The sequence below is a fragment of the Mauremys mutica genome, chromosome 4 (assembly GCF_020497125.1).
Source record: "Mauremys mutica isolate MM-2020 ecotype Southern chromosome 4, ASM2049712v1, whole genome shotgun sequence".
NCBI lineage: Eukaryota > Metazoa > Chordata > Testudines > Geoemydidae > Mauremys > Mauremys mutica.
Window position 1 is genome coordinate 74288511 of NC_059075.1, and position 24585 is coordinate 74313095.

Here is a 24585-nt window from a genome sequence, read left to right on the forward strand (position 1 = left end):
AGACTATGGGGACAATATAACATGAAAACAGGAAAGGGTTTGTGAGATTGGATGTGCATGTACAGGGTTTTTTGGTCGGCTAGTCATCTAAAAATGAATTGTAAGTTTGCTTGCAGCATCACAAGCAATATCTTGACTTGATTTTTCTGGTTAAGGGGCATTCTTGTCCTATTATTTTACCTGGAGTCTACCAATCATGTCTATGTTTGTCTGCTGATTGCTGTGGAGTGTAGTACGGTGAATTGCTTGTATTTTTATATTAGAAGCTTCTTTAGCTGTTGCAGTATTGGGACGTCTCACACACCTGTGACAGATATTGCAACACCATGCAATATCTTTGGCGAAACATATTGTATTAAGTTTGTGTATCACTGTGGGCCAGAGATTGTATGCAGTTCTAAGGGAGAGGTTTACCACAGCTCTTCCAGGAACCAAAAACAGTGAGGGGTGATTAAGGTGAATTACTTAGGTTGTAAACACATCCAGAGAGGTACCACCCCCTGGGATGGCTTGCATGTACAAGTTCAAACTGGATTTACTAGAGACCAACAGACAAAGAAAGGGCTTTTGGTATAAAAAGGCTGCATTTAAACTAAGAGTCTGCTTTCTGGTCCAGCAAGTGGACAGGATCTTCTGTCCAAGTGGGTCCCCAACCCTTGAAGAAGGGTTGGAAAGTCTTTGGCCTGCTAGGGCTTCAAATGACTGATGGGTGATTCCTGGTATGGTTAGTGTGTGATTAAATTGGTTTGTTGTTTTTATCATGTTTTCTCTGTAATGCTTTTCACATAAAAATAAATGGGCTTGCTTAGAAAGAGCTGTGTGGTAACTTGTAGCTGTTGGCAATGCACGGCTCACAGCCCTTGAGGAGAGACAGCAAAGCACAGGCACTGGCCGTTAGACAGGCTGGCTTGCTGGGGATATCACAGGGTAAGGGCAGGGAGCTGTGCAGCCTTAAAACCCCATAGTCAGAAAGGAGTGGGACAAGAGTTCCTGCCCACAGATAGGTGATGGCTGGAAACCTAAGACCTGACTGGGAACTCCTGGAATGGACCAGGGAGTGGGGGATACAAGTGCAGTTACCCTGAAACTGTGACAACACCATAGAGCAGTTCTAATTCCATCCAACAGAGGACAGGAATAACAAATACTATGGCCATTATATACATTAAAATGTCCTTTCTACACTGTTTGGCAGGATGTGATCATGGGTTTGAGATGCTTTGTATACTTTATAGTGAGCATAAAAAAAGGGTAATAGGAATAGCTAGTTTCTATTAAAAGCTGAAGGAAGAGAGATCCAAAAAAGGCTTATAATGAACCCCAGTATCTTAACTCTGGATTTCCAAACATCATCTCTATTGTAAAAAACCCAGATAATTTCTATATACGGAAGCACAGAGGTGAAAAGAGGTCCATCAAAACACTAGAGAACCCACACTAGAAATTAATGCAATGAGTGCCAAAAAATAAAAAAGTCCAAGAAAGAGAGAAGGGTTTTTTTAAATGAAGATTTTATTAAAATGCTGTTAGTTAAATAAAAAGAGACAATAACTTAACCATGCAGACAATAACTTTATATACCCTTGTCGAGGGCAGATATCATATGACACAAGGGGGTGGCATAGGGTACGTAGAATTCCCATTTATACCTGAATCAGGGAGCACACTTGCTACAGAAGCTGGAGACTTTGATCCATAACAGAATTAAAATTTCCTTTTGATCATAGCAAGAAAAGGAAGCAAAGTAGGAAAAGCATAATTTAGATTTTCACAGAATAGGCTCTTCTCTTCTGTCTCATATGCTGATCCTCTCATGTGGTGCGTGGTGTCTTTACTGTTAAAAAAAAAAGAGAGAGAGAATATTTAGCTTGCAATGCTATCTTGCTGTGTGAACACTGGTTTCTGTGAACTATATGAATACTGGAGTGTCTGACCATGCTCTGTTTTACAGTCAGGACACTTGTGCATCTCTCTGCAGTAGTTGATAAGTAGTGCCCCAAGCTGACGCACAAATCCGGCATGGAGAATTAGCATACTTTCCCCTCCATACGTGTCTATAACCACCATCAATGTGAATGGATGTTACACAGGGACAGCAGAATCCAAAGCTTAGTGATTAGGTAAGTGGTCCTGAGAAAAATGTCTTTTTGGGGAATGAATTCTAAAGATCTTTACCTGGTAGAAAGAATTATTGGTCAGAAATATTGCCTGCTATTATGTGACTTCTTTCCCAAGTAATCTGCCTCTGTCTGATTCTATCTGGTCCCTCTGAATTGTAGGCTTGTGAACTGCATCCATCACAGAGGAGCCACATTTTTATACATAATAATGATTTATCTTGTGTAATAAAATAATATATCAGACAAACTGTATTATTGTGCTGTTATTTAACACACATTTTTGATCCTCTCAGCTGGCTAATGTAATACAATTTTCATTAGGAGGGCTACAGTCTTAGGGGATATCTTCAAAAGCACTCTCCGTTGTCTTCTGCTCCCACTGAAGTCTATGAAGCAAGTTCTACCCACTGACTCCAATGGGAGCAGAGGTAGGCCAACACCGAGTGCTTTTGAAATTCTGCCCTTAGCAATATATTAGGCAAACGTGATCCACATTTTAATTAAAGTTCATCTATGATCCGTTGTGGTAAAATTCAGGTGATCATACTCCAGTGGGCACAAGTTTTATTTGAGTCATAAAAAAAGATTTGCAATGGCATAAATCTGAGAGATGATTCAAACTGTAGAGTTTGGGAACCACACCACACTGATGATCTCATGAGTGTTAATGAATGTGCCCCATCTACTGAAATTAGTTACAGAATCATAACAAGACTGAGCTGCTATATCTGCAAAGCAAGATGAAGGAAGATGGTAAAGCTAAAAGACTTCTGATTTTACATTGTTTGCATCTGATTCTCTCCCATTCTTCCTGGGCTTGGACCTACCAGAGGTGTAGGAGATCTTGAAGCCAGTGGCTGCATCAGTGCCACCCCTGACAAACTCCACAAGCATAGTTCTACCAGAAGCTGTTACAGTTGGGGGAATCTTTGTCCCACAAGTCTTGTCCAGTAGAACCTCAGAAGACTGGCTGACCCCATCATATATTTTAACATATTCAGTTTTACAGTCTGTGGAGGACTTCAGACTAAAGGCATCGAACTGCAGAGAAACCTGAAAGAGAAGAGGAAACAAACCTTTTAATACCCACCAGCCTAATGCATTTCAGGCAGGTTCCATTAGGTCAGAGTGAGTCAAAACTAGATATGAGCCCGAACTGGAACTGGTTATCCAGCCTCTTCTCCCATACCCTGAACTTTCAGGGTTCAGATAAAATAGACTCTAAATGTGAATTGCCACTTCCATTGGTTTTGCAAAACTAAGGCCCAACCAATTAAGTTTTCCAAAATCGAAACTACTCCTGTCTTTTCCCATACGTAGTTTAAGCATGTGAATATGAATGTTATAAATTAGAGAAGGAAAATATCTATTATGTTAGCTGCATATCCCAAGAAAGGAACTTAATTTGAAATTTGTATTATGTCCTTATTTGGCAACTGGAGTGTAGCAAGCACTGCAAAATGCATAATCAGACAGACATCAATTCAATTACATGTAAAAGCTATCAAATCCTTGTAATTACCCGTTTGGATGGGATTCGGATGAGCCAGAAACAGGTAGCATTGCCTGAGTATTTTGACGCGAAGTTGTCAGAGCTCAGTGACCCAGATGGGCTATCAAGGATGGTGCTGCAGCGATCTGACAGAAAAAACAATGTTTGTACCAGAATCAGATTTAGAGACTCTTTTACATTCAAGTCAGGTACCGTTGTGCTCTGTTTAGAATGAAATGTTCTCCATATTGTCATCTGCCAACATTAATTTCAAGGTCTCTGCACATCTGTGATAGTTAAAATTCAGACCACTAAATGAAGAAATGTGTAATTCTAATTTTCAGATAATTCATAAATATCTATATTGAAATGGCAAGTATATTAGCAAAAGGTAAAAGCATCAGCTTTTTACAGATAAAGTCCAGAACAGAGCAAAGGGCCATAAATTTAAGGTTTCTTTTTGCATATCTAAGAAAAATGTGAGAAGGTTTAATTTTCTGAGGTAGTGGCAAATAGGCTGAATGAGTTTCCATTGGGGATGAGGGAAGTCAGGCTATATTAGTATATTTAAACAAAAATGGGATGACAATATGATATTTATGTTAAAGGGGTATTAGTCAGTTTTGTGCTTGGGAGGAGTCAGCAGACTATCCTCTTGTCAGGAGGAAATTTTCTATTTATCCTGCTTTCTCCTGAGACTTAGAATTTGTTTTTGTATTTTGCATGGGAGGGGTTTTGCCTTCTCTAGAACAAAAAGTTAAAATTAAAGATTTAAATATTAAAGTTTTTTTAAAAGTTAATTAAAACTTAAATGTTTAAAAATATGTAGGTTTTGGATGGATGAGTTGCCACTAAACTGTTCCAGATGTGAGCGGCCCCCAGCTGTTTCTGGTCTTTTCAACTCTGAAATTACAGTACCTATGTCTGCAGTCAGAGACACGTGTGATAACAGATTCTTTGAAGTTCTTGCAATTGTTTTTTGAGTTCTACAGAAGTCAAATGACTGAAAGGAAGCACACAATGGAAAGACTACATAGGCCAAATTCAGTGCACTTCCATGGAACTGCACCCACTTACACCTGGGCTGAATTGGTCCAACAGAGTTGGAAACAAATCACATATTGTGTAATCAAGATGTGTTCCAGTTTTCATCTTTGGTTTCCAGGTTCATCCTCTGAATGCCATGTGTTCTTAATGTGTACAACCACCGATTTAGTGTAGAAGTTTCAGGATGTTCCAAATACAGCATCTCTCTGCAGGGCTACACTAGTACCTCTGTGAAGGCTCTGAACAGAAGATGGATATGAAGCACTTACTGCAGTTATAGAGCTTGTTGATTTTGGCCACATCCAGATTACTCAGTCCATATCTCTGTCCAACAGGTACAGATGCATCAGGAATTGGTATAATAGTTGCTTTCCCAGGGGTGTTAGAGAAAGCATTTCTGCAGAAACAGGAAGAATCATGTTTTCTAAATCAAATTGTTTTTACAGTAATTAATTGTGTAATCCATATGCTTTACAGCAGTAATAATACTTGTACATAACTTACTCCCATCCCACATTGCAACTGTATAACTCTTCTGACCAATCATTTCATATGGAACAGTAATGCATACTGAGTACATGGTATTCTGTTAGAGTGACATTCATCCCTATGTAGAGAACTAGCACAAGGCTGGGCTATGTACTTAAGCTTTATGGTTATAATGGGCCAAATTGATGGAGTTACCCTAAGGATGAATTTGGCCGATAATAATACTTTAAAGTACACTCTAGCTTAAATGATACATAGATTTTGTTGAAGGAAAACAGTTTCCACTGTGTGGGTGGGGTTGGGGGGAATCATTATGACATTTCTCTTTGTCTTAAAGCTCATTTTTATAAAAATCTAAATTTGAGGCCAAATTTGAGCTGACAGTGGACTTTAAGACCACCTGAAGAAATGTGTCCCTTTAAGGCCACCAGACTGGACCCAGAGAACCCCAGTTCTACTGAGGGCTTAACACAGAGACCAATTCAAAGTCAAGGTCCTGATTTTCAAAGCCTTGCATGGAACTGGTCCTAGATATCTGGGAAGCTGCACCGCCCTCCATGATCATGATCTCCTGCGAGATCTGTTTTCTATGGGAATAATGAAACTACAAGGAAATGATGGAGGATCATGACCATGGAAGAGAGAAGCTTCACGGGAGCCAGTCTTCAGACTACAGATCCCACTACCACATAATAGAATGATCACTAACCTCACTGCATTGAGAGCTAAGTGTAAAACCCACCTCTTCATTCAAACTTTCCATTGCTCTTGGGATTCACTAAAAACAAAACAATCCCCACAAGCCAAACCAACCACCCCTATCCAGTGTGAAAAAGCCCTCTAAGTCTGCCTCTTAGTGGCTAGGAAGAGAGAGACAGCACACTGTTGTCATATTTAACTTGTAAAAGCAGCAACGAATCCTGTGGCACCTTATAGACTAACAGACGTTTTGCAGCTGACGAAGTGGGTATTCACCCACGAAAGCTCATGCTGCAAAACGTCTGTTAGTCTATAAGGTGCCACAGGATTCTTTGCTGCTTTTACAGATCCAGACTAACACGGCTACCCCTCTGATATTTAACTTGGTGGTGTTCAGATACTATGAGGATGAGGTCCACATGAATACCTGTAGAGAGAGGCTAGTGCATGTGGTACTGGAATGCAGAGAAGTAATATGTAGTACTGCTAATGACAGAGCATTAGCTCATACTTATTTGTGTGCCTGGACTCACTTCCACAACACACTATACTCACCAATAGGTGATATATACACCTATCTGTGGTTGAGGCCTAGTAATCAATGTCCTCAGCAGTGACAAATGAGGAGCTCTGCTCTGAAGCTGCTGCCTTGAGACTTTCAGATACAAGATCAAACAACAGGGCTGGCAAAAATATATTTTGTATAAATTTGATCTGGATGTCATGTAAAGAGAGTAAATATGTTACAACCCTTACCTCACTTTCAAATGACTTTAATGGGGAGATAAAGGATAATGAACTTATCTTGCAGAAAGGGTCTGTTTGAATTGAATCACAACCATTCATATTTTCCTCAGAAAAAATGTAAAGCTGATAATTATGAAGAGTAATTGTGTCTCCTAAGTTTCAACAAGATATTTGAGCTCTATGTGCCTTCAAGAAAAGAAATCCCACATTCCAACTTACGTGCCATAGTGCATCACTGAGGAATAGTCATATTGAAGGCCCAGGTTGTTGGAATTATCAGATTTCTTAAAGTTGCCTTTATTACCTGTAATATATAATATCATACTTAGAAGATGTATCAGTTTTCCCTCTTTTCCAGGAACAAGGACCAGCTAGGAACAACGAGACATTAATTAATCCAGTATCTGCACTAAAGAAGAGTTCAAGTGTACCTACCTGTACTAATATACTCCCACATAATCTTTACATAACTGTCTCTGTCACTTCGACCCTGTTCATGTAGAAAGCCCAGTGCATGGTTCAGTTCATGCTGAATTACCCCTTTCCACATGCAGCCTTGCTTCATCACAGACACAATCTGGCCACCTCCAGTCTTTCCATAGTGGGACCAGCAGCTGAGAATGACAAACACCAAAAGAGAGGAAAAGTTTGATATCAACCAGCCTTGGGGAGTGTACAGAGAATTTCAAATTACAGTTTATTAAAGGTCATTCTCTTCTGTCTATTGTGGTATTAGGGGCACATACTAGGGTGAAACTCACCCCAGGGCAGAGGGCCAGTGCAAGACCTAGGCAACACTTAAGTTCCACATTAGCCCTTAAGTGGTGCAGAGTCCTCTGTGTGCAGTGTGCTGGCCTCCTGCACAGGGGGAATTTCACCCACTGTTCCCTAGAAACATGATTTTTTATAAAACTACTGTAAAGTTTATCTTGGGGCTTCTTTCAGAGAATGAGCAAACTTGAAGGCATTTTGAATCACAGGGATATTGGACAGTCCTCCCCTTGGCTGGATTTTTGGCCTTGACAGCCTACTATACCCCTGACTTAGAATTCTTCCATACTCTATTAGAATTGATACTTCCTGATGCAAATTAAGAATCATGGCAGCTTGCCATGTATTGTGCTCAAGTGTGTGTCACAATGCCCAGGCACAGCAGCATGAGTTGCGGATGCAGTTTCTACCTTAATGCTGCTTTTCCTGGGTTTGTGAGTTGTTTTAAATCTGCATCTGGTTAGTTCCTGATGTTGCTCCTCATTGCTTAATACCGAGCAGGCTACTTTGCACGCTCAAATGGCCTGGAGTTTCTCAAATAAGTCCAGTTCACTGTCCTCTCTACATCCTCTCACGATTAAAGAAGCAAAGACATGAAAAGTGGGATAGAATAACATTTTTAATAAGAGTCAGTGCCAGCAGGACTTACCCTTTTCCTGACTTAATATTTAGATAGTCAGATTCTGTTGTGCGATTCACAAAATCAATACAAGTTAGAATTTCAAACTCTGCCATGGCTTCACTAATCCACCGTATTTGTGCCTCATCTGGAGAAGAAAGGGTTAAATTACTTGTCACACAAGAACAATTATTTGAAGCATAAAAGTCAATGTATGCTCAAAATAGTGCTTATGAGGTATTTAAGTGGCAAGTCGATCTCATGCTGAATTTCACCCTAACTGATTTTATGGCCTAGTGTAAGCCCCTTCTCTGTATTCAGGACTTGGCCTGAGAAAGGTTTGGACAGCAGGCTGGTTTCTGCATTTCTTGTCTTAGATGAAGGGGGTGGTGGTTGATTAATCTGGGGATGGTCCAGCTACTGTCTATTATTATGGGCATCACCTTTGCTACATGTGTGATTCAAAAAATAATGAATGCATCCAAAGGGTGATGCAATAGACACATCTTATAAAGTGTATTTGATAATAATACCTCATTACAGAGAAGTGCCATCACTGTCTACAAGAGACTAGAATAGTTAGCAGGATGGGTGCAATCGCCTTGGGAGGATTTTTTTCCTTTTCTCACTGTAATGTACAGCTTGTCTATGTATGTGTGTCATAAGTGAGCTAGTGGCATGTGTTGCATCAAATATTTGCACTGTCCCTTTTTTCTAAGTTTGCATTTGGAAATTAATTAACATTTCAATGACAATTAATTAAAAAAATATTATAGAAATGTGACTCACCATAGTCGGGGGAGAAGACATAGGGGACATGGACAATGCCATCACTGGATTGGGGCCAAAAACATGAGCGATCTGAACAGCCAATAGCACTTCGGCTCTTTGTCATAACAATGTCACCTTCACTCAAGCGCTGGGTGGCGTCTGCGCAGAGAGAAAGAGGAACGTAATATGGAAAGATGAAGGGTTGTTTGCATTGAATGGATGTTCTGGCTCAGTTAGGTAGGGTTTAGATAGGCAGGGGTGATGGGAATTGACAGAGCGAGAGGCTTATGTTACCTTAAAAATATCAACATTTCAATAATCCAAATTCAAAGAGAGGGCAAAAAGGGCGTAGGAATGGAGGATTCAGGAATGGACAGAGAGAAGAGTGTATGTAGAGAGATACATGAGAGACTGTTTCTATGTGCTGGAGTAAAGCCATTTCAAAAGACTGTTGGAAGGGGAAAAGGGGGAAAAGCAGAGAACAGAGAGAGAAGAAAACTAACAGAATAGATCCAAAAGCATCCAGAAGACTCAAAAGAAGAGGTTGAAATGGAGAGAGTGGGTCTGATCAGCCACCAAATATCCCATCTATGAGCACCTATTCTGAAGCCTTATCATGGCTGAAGACCCATGGCTACTCACAAGATGTTTGCATTCAAGACAGTTAAACAATGACTTAAATATTCAAAGATCTTTTTCTAAATCCAAGAAGTACAAAGACATCCAAAATTACAGCTGAATCCATTATTAATCTGCCTCCACAGTTCAGATGTCTCCAAAATATATATAATCTTCAACACCAGATGTGCTAAGCACAACTGGATAGATTGGCAGATTTAAAGACTGCTTAGCAAAAAAGTATGAGTCTTGTCTCTAAGTTTGTCTAGAGCACTTTGTGTTCATAAGACCAGAGAACTATTTGGGCCAACTGCTATAAAAGGCAGCAGAAAAAAGACCCTGAAAACACCCAAGATACTTATATAGCTTTGAAGTTATTACCTGTGTTAGCTTTCAAAATTCGGTTAAAAACGTCTTCCTGTGTGTCTGTCTCTGTAGCCAGCTCAGCTTCTGCACAGAAATGCAAGGATGTCAGTTTGCCCTTCCCAAAGCATATACCGGTTCTGATCTTCACTCTGGGGTTACTCCATTGATTTCATTCGATATATTCCTGATTTACACCAGCATGTGTGAAATCAGAATCAGGCCCAAAAGAAATTTATGAGCAGGCATGACATAAAGCCATGTATTTATTCTGCTAAGAAGCACAAAATCTTGTGATCCCACAAGAGCTGTGATTACTTTTTAATTAACACAATTTCATGAATAGGTCGATTTTTTTTTTACCACCACCCTTTAAGGACCTAATCTTTGGCTCCACTGAATCTGATTTGCACAACTCAAGCCAAATGGATTGACATGAATGGATGTTACACAAACATAGGGAGAACAGAATAGACCCATTTCCTCTTACTTAATGAATAGTTAAAAGCCACAATAAAAACTCCTTTAGTAGGGAACAAATTCCAAAGAACCTTTGGATCTGATTCTCCACTCTCTTACTCCAGTTTTATATCAGTGTAACACCACTGAAATCAAATTTAACTGTAGCAAACTTCAGTCAGTTCTGATCCATTGAACCTGAAAGTTCAGTGTAACCTGAAAAATTCTTCAGTGGCAGTAAATTTTAGAGATGGCTTGAACTAATTGAGAAACACATGAAAAATCACGAAATATGGGGGACTCTCTTAGTCAGTCAACTGACTAATTCATTTAGCTTTTGAAAATCTCACTAGGCACCAATTTGCACCTTTAGGCACTTAAATACATGTGTAAATCTGGCCTTAGATCTTGAACTCCTGGCCAAAGGCCAGATTGCTTCCTCCAGTCCTATCATAGATGGAGCTCTGGCAGAGCAGGTCTGGGGGATTCAAAGGGTGCAGCCCCTTCTGCCAAGATTTTTTACTATCTGCCTCCCCTGCAGAGTGGAACTGCCATGTTTCCACTGCCTTTCAAACCCTACATGCCTGCCGAGATGAGGAACACGATGTGACCAGTAGAAAATAAGGAAGAATGGTTAAGATTTTCCACTAAAATGTATCTATTTTATAGAGAACTTTTCTTTAAATGTGGCAAACATAAGTTTGAAGTTTGGACATCTAACAAGATGACCACATTTTTTATTTGTGCACCTGTGTTGGCATTTCACGGCCAATGTTAGGTGCCTACATGCTGAACTGAGTGTCCACATGAAAGAGTTTGAAGCCCTATTTAGGTGTCCTGCCTTGAAAATCAGAATACACGGGACACAGCTTTTACATGGCATTACTGGGTACCATTTTTCTTAGCCTTATTGAGTTTGAGATAGAAAACTAGATCTTATTTTGTATTGTTGCATTTTTATATTGTTTATATTGGTTGGGTTGTAAAATCCTAGTAAAGCCAAACCCTTCATTTTTCTGTCTACACAGTGGAGTTGTAGTCTGTAGAAGGAAACAAGGGTGTTAAATCTTCCTGAAGTCTTACTCAGGGGTCTGGAGAATGGGGAGCACGATAACAGAGCATGTAGTTCCAAATCACTTCCAAGCTTGTTGCATTTCTTTCCTTCGGGTAAAGGTTCTCTGGGTGATTTGGAGGATCCCAGCAAGAATTCTTTAAAATGCTAGAAGCATCAATTACAAACAAAGCACTGGTGCATATTGTGCTTTTAAGGCAGCTGCACCACGCTTTCAGAGTACAACACGAGGAGGCTCATAAGTGTGGCCAGCTCCACTGGCCTGTGTGAAAAAGCAGGATGCCTGGCCTGTCCCCTCCTGGCTCACTTTGCGGGGTTTGGGACAAGTTTCAGGAGAGAACATGGAACAGAATATGCCCAGGTGCAAGAAGGTAAACGCTCCCTTGCAAGCCTGCACATGACCAGGCACTCTCAAGCCTAACCCACCCAGAGCACATTAACATTGTGTGCCAGGAAATACTCCAGCTATATGACACTCCTGTAAACAAGCAAAGTTAGAGACAATGCAGAGCAGTAAGATGCTTGTGATTTACAGCCAGAGTAAACAAGATGCTGAATTTGCATTGCTTTATCTTTGATCTATATTTTTTACCATGACTGAATTTATTAGAGACAGACATATTAACCAGGAGAGGACTGGAAGTTACTGGGCCCAGGTTTTTACATCATTTACCTTGAGTGGACTGTAAAATGTCACTAGAAGGGGTCACTTCACTCTTCGTAGGATAAACAGTAACATCTACAAGGGGAAACATGGATGTTAAAACCTTAGCAAGATAAACTACCCAAACCCTGTAACTTCACCCCTGAGCTGAAGCCATAGTAAGAGGGGCACATCCTATGTGCTTGTCTGTCTGTTTTTATGCTTCATTCCTCATAATATCTGTGCACCTCTTGGGGGAGGAAGCTGATGCACCACCTGGGAAAAGCATGAGGCCTTGACTGGTGCTTGTTTGGTGTTCACTAGGAAACTCCATCCCTCCCGGACTTGCTCCTCTCTGGGGCTATTAGTACAGCTGGCTTGACCACAAACTCCCAAGGGTTGCCAGCCAAATGATGCTTGCCGCCTGCATGTGTGTGCTGAGTGGAAGGAAAGATTCCTTGCAGCCTCTTTCTCATCTCCAAGCTGCCATCACTTGGTCTTAAATTATTAGGGTGCCTACAGGTAGAAGTCCCAGAATGCACCTGCCAGTGCCACAAACCTGATTGCATGGGCTCTGGGTATCAGGTATGGCATAGAATGATGCAGTTCAAAGTTTCCTTAGTGACGCCATAAGTACCAGATTTCACAGAAGAGATACAAATTGCAATAAAGGTCAATTAAAACTTCTTCTGTGCATTGTGAAATTCAATCACCCCATAATATTTCCTTCAAGGACCCTCTGCAGCTGTGAGCTCCAGCGGTTGACTACTCAATGCAGTGTATCCCTCAGTTGGCTCCAAATTTACTGACCTCTAATTTCACAGAGTGTCCCTTTGTTCTCACATTATAAAACAGGGAACAAAGGAGCCAGTTAACAGTTCAGAATATCTCACACAAATCCCTTTTAACACTTCTTCCTTTGGGATCAATCATTACAGTCTTTGCAATTTCTTATTGCACTTAAGTCCCATTTAGAGTTCTAACTATTTCCATGGCTCTTTTCTAGAGCTTTTCAATAGCTTCCCTCTGTGTCTCATGATGAAACAAATAAAAGTGAATGCCCTAGATGACGCTTTATGGTTGTTTGTTTTATGTCTTTGTATGGTCCAGTGGTTAGGACCTAGGACTTGGGAGGTCTGGGGTCAATTCCCTTCTCTGCCACAGCCTCCATGTGTAACCTTGGGCAAGTCACTTAGCCTCTCTGTGGCTCATTTCCCTATCTGTAAAAATGGGGATTACAGCACTTCCCTACCTCATAGGGCTGCTGTGAGAATGAATACATTTTAAAAAAGTTTGTGAAGCACTTTGAAATCTACTAATGAAAAGTGTTCTCTCTGTCTCTCTCGCTAGGTGTATATATACAAGCTGTACAACAACATTACCCATTTGCAACTGCCTCCCCTCTACGTCTACTAAAAGCTTTGCCTTCATCTCCTCTCCCCAGGACTTTTGCAATTCATTTCTCTATGGCCTCTCTACCTCCCAACTCTCTGGTCATCTACATGTACTGCTGCTGCTCCCTGCCTTCAGTCCTGTACAATCACATGAGCATACATACATATGCACACACCATCCTCAAACAACTTTGCTGGCTCCCCACCTGTTCCAGGATCTAGTGCAAAATTGCTCTCTTTGTGTATAAAACCTTGGCCTTTCTCTAGTTGACACCATCTCTCTATTTCTCTTCCACTCACTATATACATACAGCACTGACCTTATTTCTTAAAACTCCCCTTGTCCTCACCACAGCTGGTCCATGTGCATTCTTCTATGCCAGTCCTGCCATCTGACCAGTGCTGTTGTATGCCTTTGCCTCTGTGACTCCATCTCTTTTCACATTTCAACTGAAAACATCTTTACTCCTTTGTCTGCACTTCTTAATTTCTCATTCCTTCTGCTGCTATTTAGTATTGAACTCAGTAAAGTGGTTGTAAGGACAGTGCTTTACAATAAAAGTTGTATTGTTCTCTGTCAGTTCCTTTGTGCTTCTATGAAATAGATGGGAAATTGAGCAGAAAGCCAAAATCTCACTGGAAACCAGATAAGTGCAATTTAGTGGCACATTTATTAGCAAGAGCAGGGGCCTCATCTGGTGTAAATGGGTATAATTCTGTTAACTTTAATGGGGCTACGCCGAATTACTCCATCTGAGGATCTGGCTAAAAGAGTCTTGTTTTATACAGTCTTATTTTGGTAAGTGGTCAGCAATTTCTTTAAATTTTTATATTTCAAGTATTGTATAAATCCTACTTACTTGCATCAGCATGTCCATTGTGTTCCTGCAAAACCAATATATTTAAGTTTTCATTTTTGCATGTTAACTCAAAAAATCCAACAACAACAAATGACGAGCAAATGGAAGAAGTAATCTCAAAGACTGATATAAAAATAATGTTACACTTTAATGTATTTCTTTTAGAAACACAGCTGGGAAATATTCAAAAGATAGCTCAGCCACCAGTCAAAGAAGCAGAGATCAGATACAGTAAACAGAAGGGTTGTGTGGAATCGCTCTCACCTGAACAGGGAAGCCTAGAGTTGAATAAAGGAGAGGTGCAATAAAGACTAGGAGCATCTTCAGGTCCATTTTCAAGTTCTGACAGCTTATCTGTGACTCTCGCTATCTGTCCCAGATCGGGAGTGTTGCTGCTAGATATACTAGCAGAGCCTGCTCTACCAGGGCTGCAAAATTAGCCAGCCAATGAGCAACTCAGAAGACAGCAAACAAACAATTTTTTTGGTAGCCAGAGAGGTCAACTCATCCCTAATCAAGTTCCAACACTGTCCTATTGGCTGGCAGTTACAGCTATCACTGTCGCTCACTTCCTGAATGCCTCCACACCTCCCCCTGTTGCTTTCTGACCCTCATTCATGCTGCTCCCAATGCTTGGAGCAGATCCCTCTATCCGTGCCATGTGCCTTCTCTTTCTTCTCATCAAATCCTTTCTGAAAACTCACTCCTTCTGTGAAGCCTCCTATGCTGATGCCACGAGTGAGGTCTCTGCACTGGAACACCTGTCCCATGTAGTGTAGTTGTTGGAGTTTAGATGGTACATTGTTAGGGGTAGGGAGTCTATCAGCCTATGTGTTAGGTGAAGCATCAGGTACTGTCACGGTGCTCCCTATACAGTCATTTTGGAGCATGTAACAATCACTGCCTAGAGGGGACATGTCCATATCTCCTCCCTTCCCACCCATTTAGCCTACTAAACAAATCCCTTACCTCCCCTGCTGACTGACCTATAAACAAAATCTTTTGCTTCTTACTGTCTCAGGGTTTTCTGTCTTTTCTGTACCTCCAAAGTTTCTTGCCTGCCACTCTTAGTTGCCAGCCTTCCAGTTGTTACGTGCCCCAGGAGGTATCGTGGCCATCAGTCAGAGAAGAGACAGCAAGAGCAGCATGTACTCTCTGCATTGTTCCCACTGCGACTAGCAGGGGCGATAGCTTGATGGATCTCACTGATGGCTGATGTAAGGAAGTGGATATAGGAGGATTTGGGTGCAGATATGGACAGAGTTGCTGGTGGTAGAGAAGAAACACAGCTATGGCTGGAAAGAAAGATCTCAAAGGACACAGCAAGAGAACTGTAACCTGTTCACCTAACCACACATTACCCTCTGACCAAGCTGCTGCAGAGCTGTGCTGTCTATCATCTATGGCTGTTTTGCACCTGCAAGTGTCCATTTTCCATATGACCCATCACCACAGAGAAGGAAAACAAAGATACATCAAAAGAGAGAAAACAAAGAGAGGAACAACATGCATTCTCTTTAGATTGTGACAAATGGTTGGACAACCTTAGGGTAAATTTAAAAACCAAAACACTGCAACTTACGTTTCCCTTCATGTCTTATCATGTCAAGGGATCTGAAAGTGCTTCACAATAATCTTGACGTTAGAAGCAATTCCATTCTAGTGAGTTGGACGGCTCAGGGGAGCAGTAATGGTCTGTACAGCTTTTTACCTGCAGGTCACTAGCTCAAACCCAGGCCAGGTACACAGTGGCAGTGAAATGCTACATGAAACAGCTATATGAAAAGAAGTGGTGGGTGTCAGTCTAATGCTTACTGGACAAAAGTCCACCCCCATCACAATGAGAGACCATGGATTGAATGGGCCAGGGAGATGAACCCCCCGCTTAGCCCTGGAGGGGGCAGTGTAGGTGAAGCTAACGGTGCTTCTGCCTGTGCTGTCGCTGTTCCATGGGTAAATAGAGGTCAGTGTACGAACAGGGTTTGCGATGACTGGTTGGGCTACATCCGCTTCCAGTGTTTTAGCAAGAAAGATACATCAGACACTGAATAGTAAATCGCAATGTATTTCAGGGCTCTATGCCACACTGTAAAGAACAGGGATCTTGGCTCATTTTGTTGCTCTTCTCAGAATAACTTCCAAATTGCCAGTATTTTTGGTTAAAGGAATTCATAAGCTCAATTCATCCAAGGTCTAGCTTGGCTTTGGCTGGTGAAGACCATTTCTGAGGGCCCCCAGCAGCTTCTGAGCCAACACAAGTTCTAAAGTCTTGTATGGACTAGGATTTAAAGGTATGGTGTTAGCATGTGTTAGCTAATATGGTCTGCCTAGCACATTTGAAAAGCCTATGTAGTGTTTATTACAAGGTGTGCTACACAGGCCAAGTTAAAGCTCCCCCTTACACTTTCACTCAGCCATCGTAACACATATTAAAAACAGCGTGCATTGTCTACACTAGACTTTTCAGAGATGTTCGCTAACGTATATACTAATATCTCAAACCTCTGAAAGCTCATCCAGGGTCTCCACTGGGAAAGGGTATGAATATGACAGCTGGGGATGCACTGAGTCAGCAAATTACTGCACATTCTCCACCAGCTGGACTCCCACACAGCGTCTGGCATACTTTAAAGCTGCCCTCCCAAAGCAGTGTCCTGGAGGAAGGACAGTGGTGGAGGCATCACCCTGTGCATGAATCACTTTGGGGAGCAGCATGTCAGGCTGAGCAGCTGCAATGGCTAATGGATTGATATTTCAGATATGGTTGCACCAAAGCCCTACAAAGAGGGACTATTCCCCTCCCTGCGCAGAGACGTGAAGACTCTTATGCAGATCCCAAATTGCATTGGCCTTTTCACAGCCATATTGCATTAGCAACTTCACACACTTGTTTGCTGCCTACTCTCCCCCTTTGAGTCCCTCTCATCAGTGCCTGCTCCTTGGGTTCCTCACTCCCACTGAGGATCTTGGGTTTAGCTTGCTTTTCCTCAGGTGGATTAGCTTAATTTCCCCAGATTGAGTCTTGTTTTATTTCCTCCCCATGTTTCCAATCTGTTTAGGCCTCCTTGGATTATCTTCCTCTCCTCTTTGGTGTTCACAGTTGTTCCCTGTTTAGTATTGTCTGTATAATTCATTTAGTGACATGCCCGTATCATCAATGGCCAGCCATAATCCTGATCCCTGGCACCAGTGGGACACCTCCCTAAACTTGGTACCCTGCCCTTTATCCTAATCTTTCATTTACAGTGTCTGAGCCAGTTTCCTGTCTGACTGTGGTAGTGAACTAAATCATGTAACCTGGTGCTAAGGAGAGCTGGGTGGGAAATGGTTTTCCTGTCATGTGAAAAAAAAATTAAAATTTCAAAAAGTTTCCCATTCTGTACTGGGACAAAACCAAGACTGTTAAAAAATTTTTTACAGAAACCAGTGAATGCCTGAGCCAACGGGCTCTCGACTATTCTGTGGTGGGGCTCTCTCACTCTCGTCTGTTGGAGCTGTTTCACTAGATACATAATCAACTATTCATTGGGCCAGAGAGAGAGTTTATAGCACAGTGGTCAGGGCACTTACCTAGCCTACTGTAGCGGCAGGTTCCAGTGCCCTCTCTGCTTGGTTCAGGCCTGGATCTGAACTTGGATCTCCTATATCCACTGGGCTATTCAGGGGTCTCCATCCTGGACCCCAGAAACAGTCCCAATGACATTTTCATTGAAATCAACCCTCTCCCATGAAAAGTTTTGATTTTAGCAACAACAAACAACAACAACAAAACATTTGGTGAAAAATCCCCCAAAACAGCTGTACTGCTAAACTCTGCTAAGGAGACATGAGGAGGTAATGAACTTCTAATTGTTTTGAGCTTTTCCTGAAAGAAAGGCCAAATTCCTCACCGGTATCTGGAGAAGTCATCTGATGTGTCTGCAGCCCTTAGGCGAAAAAAGATCGGTCAAAGGTTTTAAATCATGTATTTGGCCCTCAGGACAATGCCGAGTTTAGCTGTCTGCAAAGGAATCCATGTGACAGGGTAAACTGAGAGTGGCTAGAGTAGGTACCTGAAGGTATGTTTGGTTTCCTGCCCTCCTAATGTAGACCTGCCATCATATCACACTGCTAGTGCTACCACATGTATAATAGCAGGGAGATCTCTCATCTGCACCTCCCTGCTGATATTTTAGTTAGTACCACCCAATTCCCTTGCATGTTCTCCTCTTCTTGGAATATGGGTTGCTCCATCCTGGCTGGTATTTTCTGAGTGCCCTCTGATTGTACCAGAGATACTAACCACACTGACATGTCTTTTTATTTCTTCAGCATGAGAGCTGAAAGACAGATGCATGCTAGCTCTATGCTCTTTGGGGCATGAGCATCAGATCTGGTTGCATGTGTCCTGAGTTAACTCCACTTATTACTGGCATTAGTATACAAAGATCTCACAGCCTAGGTCCTAGATAGCTGAATGAAGGTTGGATCTGAGGCCCAGTTCCATTCAGGCCTGTGCTATGGGAGTGCTTTCTTGGTTGAAGACCCACAGCTGTGGAACTCTTCTCCCTTAACATGGGGGGACTGACTAGGTGATCTCTTGAGCTTCTTTTCAGTCCTACATTTCTATGATATCATGAAGCAGAACCTTCCACTGTACATGCTAAGGCATGATTAAGTATACTTAGACCATCCCTGACAGATGGTTGTCTAACCTGTTCTTGAAAACCTCCAATGAAGCAGATTACACATCCTCCATTGGTAACCTGCTTCAGTGCTCAACTATCCTTATAGGTAGAAAGATTTTCCTAATATCTAACCTAAATTTCCCTTGCTGCAACCTAAGCCAATTACTTCTTGTCCTATCCTGAGTGGACATAGGGAATAACTGGTAACTGTCCTCTTTATAACAACACTTTACATACTGGAAGACTGGTATCAAGTTCCTCCTCAGTCTTCTCTAGACTAAACTTGCCCGATTCTTTCAACCTTTCCTCATTGGTCAGGTTTTCTAAACCTTTTATTATTTTTGTTGCTGCTCTCTGGACTCTCTCTAATTTGTCCACATCTTTCTTTAAAGTGTGGGGCCCCAAACAGGACACAGTACTAATGCTGAGTAGGGTTGAACAATTACTTCCCATGTCTTACATATGACCCTCTTGTTAATACCTCCCAGAGTAACATTTGCCTTTTTCTCACATGTACTCTGCGCTCCATCATCCATGTCATTAATGAAAATATTGAATAGTACCAGACCCAGGACAAACTCCTGTGGGACCCCACATGCTATGTCCTAGTATGACAATGAACTATTGATAACTACTTTTGAGTAGTTTTTCAACTGGTTGTGCACCCACCTTATAGTAATTTCATATTTCCCTAGTTTGCTTATGACAATGTCACATGGGACTGTATCGAAAGCTTTGCTAAAGTTAAGATATATCATGTCTATTGCTTCCCCTGGCCCTATACACTAGGCCATTTACCCTGTCAAAGAAGGAAATAAGATTGATTGGGCATGATTTCTTCTTGACAAATCCATGTTGGCTATTACTTTTCACTTTATTATTCTCTAGGTGCTTGCAAATTGATTGTTAATTTGTTCCAGTATCTTTCCAGGTACTGTAGTTAGGTGGACTAGTCTGTAATTCCCTGGGTCATTCTTATTTCCCTTTTTAAAGATCAATACTATATTTACCCTTCTCCACTCCTCGGGGACCTCACCCATCCTCCATGAATTCTTGCATAAAAATCACAAATGGTTCCAAGATTGTTTCTGCTAGTTCCATAAGTATTCTAGAATGAATTTCATCAAGTCCTGCTGACTCAAATACATCTAACTTATCTAAATAAGCTTTGATCTGTTCTTTCCCTATTCTGGCCTGTGTTCATCCCCTTTGTTGTTTGTGTTATTGTGTTAAACATCTGGTCACAATTAACCTTTTTAGTGAAGACTAAAGCAAAAAAGTCATTAAACACTTCAGTTTTCTCTGTATCATACGTTATTTGCTCTCCTTTCACATTAATTAATAGACCTACATATGTTTTCATCTTTCTCTTGCTTCTAATGAATGTATAGAGCCTGTCTGTGACTCTAAGGGTATGTCTACACTACCCGCCGGATCGGCAGGCAGCGATCGATCCAATGGGGGTCTAGTCTAGACGCAATAAATCGACCCCAGAGTCCTCTCCCGTTGACTCCTGTACTTCACCACTGCGAGAGGCGCAGGCAGAGTCGACGGGGGAGCAGCAGCAGTAGGCTCACTGTGGTGAAGACACCACGGTAAGTCGATCTAAGTATGTCAACTTCAGCTACGTTGTTCACATAGCTGAATTGTGTAACTTAGATTGACACCCCCCCCCGCCCCAGTGTAGACCAGGGCTCAGAGCACCCCACTGCCAGTTGGCACACTGTTGTCATGATATACCAGAAAGGTGACATGTGATATGTAATTGGAAAATTAATAAGTCACTGGTCGTTAATATTTTTGCATGATATATGTATAATAAATCCATGAAGGACTGTATAGATACATGCTGGAAATATGTTCTTAACATGTATTTGGTAAGCAGTGCCTAAGCCGCACCTGATCCAGACAAAGGAATATGGTTCCACCTGCTTGGATGAGTCTCTGATGTAAAGTAAGCAAGGTGTGATCAAAGAAAAAGAAAAGCACATGTACATGCAAGGTGAACAAAACCCTCAGGAGAGCAAGGGGGAAATATGACCACTTAACAATCTCCACGGCGGATGAAGACTGCACCCCCCAGGAAGTCTTCCTGGTTCCTGCCTCTTGAAGCAGGGTCAATGAACTTTGGGAAGATATAAGCAGAGAGGAAAAGCCATTTTGGCATCCTTCACCGGAGGAGACAAAGGAACCTTTGAGCTCTGTGCAGGGTCCTGGTCAGCCATGCTGGATACGAGACTTGGTATGAAACTAGAGACTCAAGTTTGTTAAATCAGGTTTTAGTTTTAGAAGTGTCTTTTCACTTTTGCTTTCTTGTAACCTTTTCTATCTTTATTCCCTATACTTGGTATCACATATCTTTAAGGGAGCAGTGAACTTAACAACTTCTGTAAGTCTTCAGCAAAAAAGATGCTTTTGGGGAAATTTCAGACTGGGTTTTTTTGGGGTCACTCTGCAAACAGTAATTGAGTGGTGGAAGCCAGGACATAACCCACATGTTTGTAGGCTCTCTGTTGGTGTCAGGGCTGTGAGCCACAGCAGCAGAGCATTTAAAGCACCCAGAGTTGCAGGGCAGGTGGTGACACAACCTCTTACTGGTCTGGTTGAACTCCAACGTGTCACACACTTCTTATCACCTTTTATGTCCCTTTCTAGTTGTAATTCATTTTGTGCTTTATTTTTCTAAATTTGTCCCTACAATTTGTGCTATTTCTTTACACTCATCTTTACCAATTTGTCCTTGTTTCCACTTTTTTATGGGATTCCTTTTTGATTTTTAAGTCATGATAAAACTCCTGATGGTCTCTTACTATTCTTTCTAGCTTTCCTTCACATTGGAATAATTTGCTATTATATCTTTAATATTGTTTCCTTTAGAAACTGCCAGCTCTTCTGAACTCTTTTTTTGCCTTAGATTTCCTTCCCAGGTGACCTACCAGTTCTCTGAGTTTGTTGAAGTCTGCTTTTTTGAAGTCCATTGTGTTTACTCTGCCGTCCTCGCTCCTTCCTCTCCTGAGAATCATGAACCCTATCATTTGGTGAACTGGCTGCCTGAATGCTCTCTGGTTGCCCAGATCCTTTAGCTCTGGTAAGTGCTTCACTTCAATTTTAGTATTTTGTATTGATTTTGTTCTATGATAGTCAGATGCTGATTCACAAGCATGAAATAAATAAAGAAATAGTCCATCACATTCCCACCTAGCAAACCTCTGCTTTCTGGATTTTGTTTCTTCCACCTCCTTCTGAGACTTTTGGAAGATTTTGTGTCGCAACTAAACACTTCCTCTGAATGGTTGTTTGCTCAGGTAACTCTGAGCTGTTGTCGGTTTTCACAACATCCCCACTTCCAATATCTATGCTCTATGCACCCTTTCAAGGAGAGTGAGATCCCTGCCTGTCTCAGCCAGGCTGGCCCTTAAGGAGCAATCAGCTAATCCCTTTCCCCAACTGCTGATCCCAACTGGCTGGAGATCAAATGGCTCAGTTTAGTTATCAGACCCAGCTGAGGATTTTCCTAAAGAGTTAGATGAGTCCCATTGGAGCGGGGGAGGCTCAAAGGAGAGACCTATGCTTGTGTGATCTCTCTTGGAAGTGGCTGGAAAGAAGGCTGGGAAGCAGAAGCGGGAGACGAGCAGACAGGCTATTTCCAGGGTGAGCTGGAAGCCTGACCAGAGGGAACCCTGAGTGAGCTGAGGAGTGTATCAGCCTCCGGACTGTGGAGTTGATGGAGACACAGGAGTCTGGGTCAAGGTGTGGGGAAAAGACAATGGCAGCTGAAAGGTGCCTGTGAGGAAGAGGTGGCCTGCTGAGCCTTGCTGGGCTATATCTTTGATTTCATTTCTGTTTCTGTTAGACTTTACTAAAAGACTCTGAGGCTCTGGAAGGAACTGGATTCTCTAAAGTGGTCTGGCTGGAGGGCCAGGTCGTTCCTAGGGCAGGAGTAGGCCAAAAAGAGGTAGGGGAAATGGAGACAAGTGGTGCTGCAATGCCATATCCAGTCAGGAGGGAGTGTGTTGGGATAGAAACTTTGCTGTCATGTTATATCCCTTAAATGAGACTTTCAGTATTCTCCCAAAGGCCTGACTCCAAAACTGACTCCTAGCTAGTTTTGTGTTATGTTCTAATCCGCACATTGCCCTTTTTTATGCAAACAACATTTTCTGGTATAGGCCTGTTCTCTACACTGGTCGCTCTTGCACCCTTAACACAGATTGGTCAACTTCAGCACCATGGGCCCTCTTCAATCTGTGCTGGATTTTCTCCAGCTTTGTAACTGTTTTATACTTAAAGAGACAAATCCTGCTTGCCTTACTCACTCAGCTGGCCTCAGTGAAGTTCCTGAGACTATTCACACATGTAAAGTGAACAGGATTTGGCCCTGGTTGGCTCTGGATTTGCAAATCTAGACAGATACCCCAGCATGATGACTTCTGTGATTTCCAGTATTCAGTTACCCCATTTTTGAACCCCATGTCATAGAATCATAGAATATCAGGGTTTGAAGGGACCTCAGGAGGTCATCTAGTCCAACCCCCTGCTCAAAGCAGGACCAATCCCCAATGTCAATGTGATTTTTCTAGAGCACTTGTCCTATACAAATGGGAGGTTCCTGGTTTGCCCTGAAATGAGTTCAGAAAGCTATATGAACATGGATCAGCATGGCCATTCCCAGCATTTGTTTAACCTCTGTATCCTCCCAGTTTCCCCAAGTTCTCTCAATTAAGTGTCTTTGACACCGCTTCCTATCAATCTTATTCTTCATTAACTTCTGTACTTCTTGCCCACTAGTACGCAGTTATCTCTTCGAGGGATCCTCTCCCTACTCTCCTAATGCATCTTGCAGTATGTCATTTCCAGTCAGTGCCCTTGGCTGTAGACTTGGGATCATACTGAAACCTGGAATTCAAACACCCCTGACTCTTGATCCAGACTTTCCAGCCCAGTCTTGAGTTTAGTTGAGAGCCCGTCTTCTCAAGATGGCAGCTTACTCTGCTTTCAAGATATTCTAACATTATATTTTTGATTTCCTGTCTAATTCTCACACTGTGGCCCATCATGTCAGCCAATGCCACATACTTCCTGGAACTTATCCTCCCCAAGGCAGCCAACTTTCTCAGTGCATCTGTACCTTGCACTGCACTATCCAAAGTTAATTGACTTACAGATCATGACTTCTGCAAAATACCATTCCATCAGATTTTCAGCATTGTTTACAATCAGTTCCTAGATACATATTTGGTTTAAGTTTGGGCTTTGCTTTTGGACAGGTAAGTTCCTTTCTGTAGGTGGCTAGGTGAATACCATCACCTCTAGGGATGGATTTCATGCAGGGGATCTTGGCCAGGTTCCTTACATTTCTCTTTGGTGGACCTACTGTGATAATCTGTCTGGAGTTCTCCTAGTTATGCTGCCCTTGCCTGCTCCTCACTACAAGATTTTGCAATATCTCAATGGGAAGCTCCCGCTGATGAGAGGTTTTTAGTTTTACTATATTTCACTGCTGGCAGCTTATGTCAGTGATGTGAACATCATGGTGATTTATATCAATTTACTGGGTTAGCACGCTGTTCTGCTTCCTATACTCAGAAGGCAATTTGCAGTTTCCTTTATGCCTTCAGGGAAAGCAGCTTGGACGGCTCTTCCTCTTGCTTCTGACCTCGTTTGAGTCCCCACAAAATTCTCTTGTATTTTTCTACAACAGGGTTTATATCACAATAGTTCCTTCTCACCTTTCTCTCACATACATCACCTTGC

At 41.9% G+C, this 24585-nt stretch overlaps 1 protein-coding gene across 1 annotated transcript in view; it reads right to left on the reverse strand.

The window, feature by feature from the left end:
- Nucleotides 1-1586: 1586 nt before the first annotated feature.
- The window catches only part of LOC123370429 (astacin-like metalloendopeptidase), an 82844-nt gene continuing 59845 nt past the window's right edge, over nucleotides 1587-24585 (reverse strand). The window contains exons 2-12 of the mRNA XM_045017004.1: nucleotides 14165-14189; nucleotides 11941-12006; nucleotides 9755-9823; nucleotides 8774-8914; nucleotides 8015-8132; nucleotides 7030-7208; nucleotides 6814-6898; nucleotides 4929-5056; nucleotides 3643-3758; nucleotides 2948-3173; nucleotides 1587-1834 (exon numbers count right to left, since the gene is read on the reverse strand). Coding sequence (XP_044872939.1) covers nucleotides 1812-1834; nucleotides 2948-3173; nucleotides 3643-3758; nucleotides 4929-5056; nucleotides 6814-6898; nucleotides 7030-7208; nucleotides 8015-8132; nucleotides 8774-8914; nucleotides 9755-9823; nucleotides 11941-12006; nucleotides 14165-14189 — 1176 coding nt within the window. The 3' untranslated portion in view covers nucleotides 1587-1811. The remainder of the gene's footprint in view (nucleotides 1835-2947; nucleotides 3174-3642; nucleotides 3759-4928; nucleotides 5057-6813; nucleotides 6899-7029; nucleotides 7209-8014; nucleotides 8133-8773; nucleotides 8915-9754; nucleotides 9824-11940; nucleotides 12007-14164; nucleotides 14190-24585) is intronic.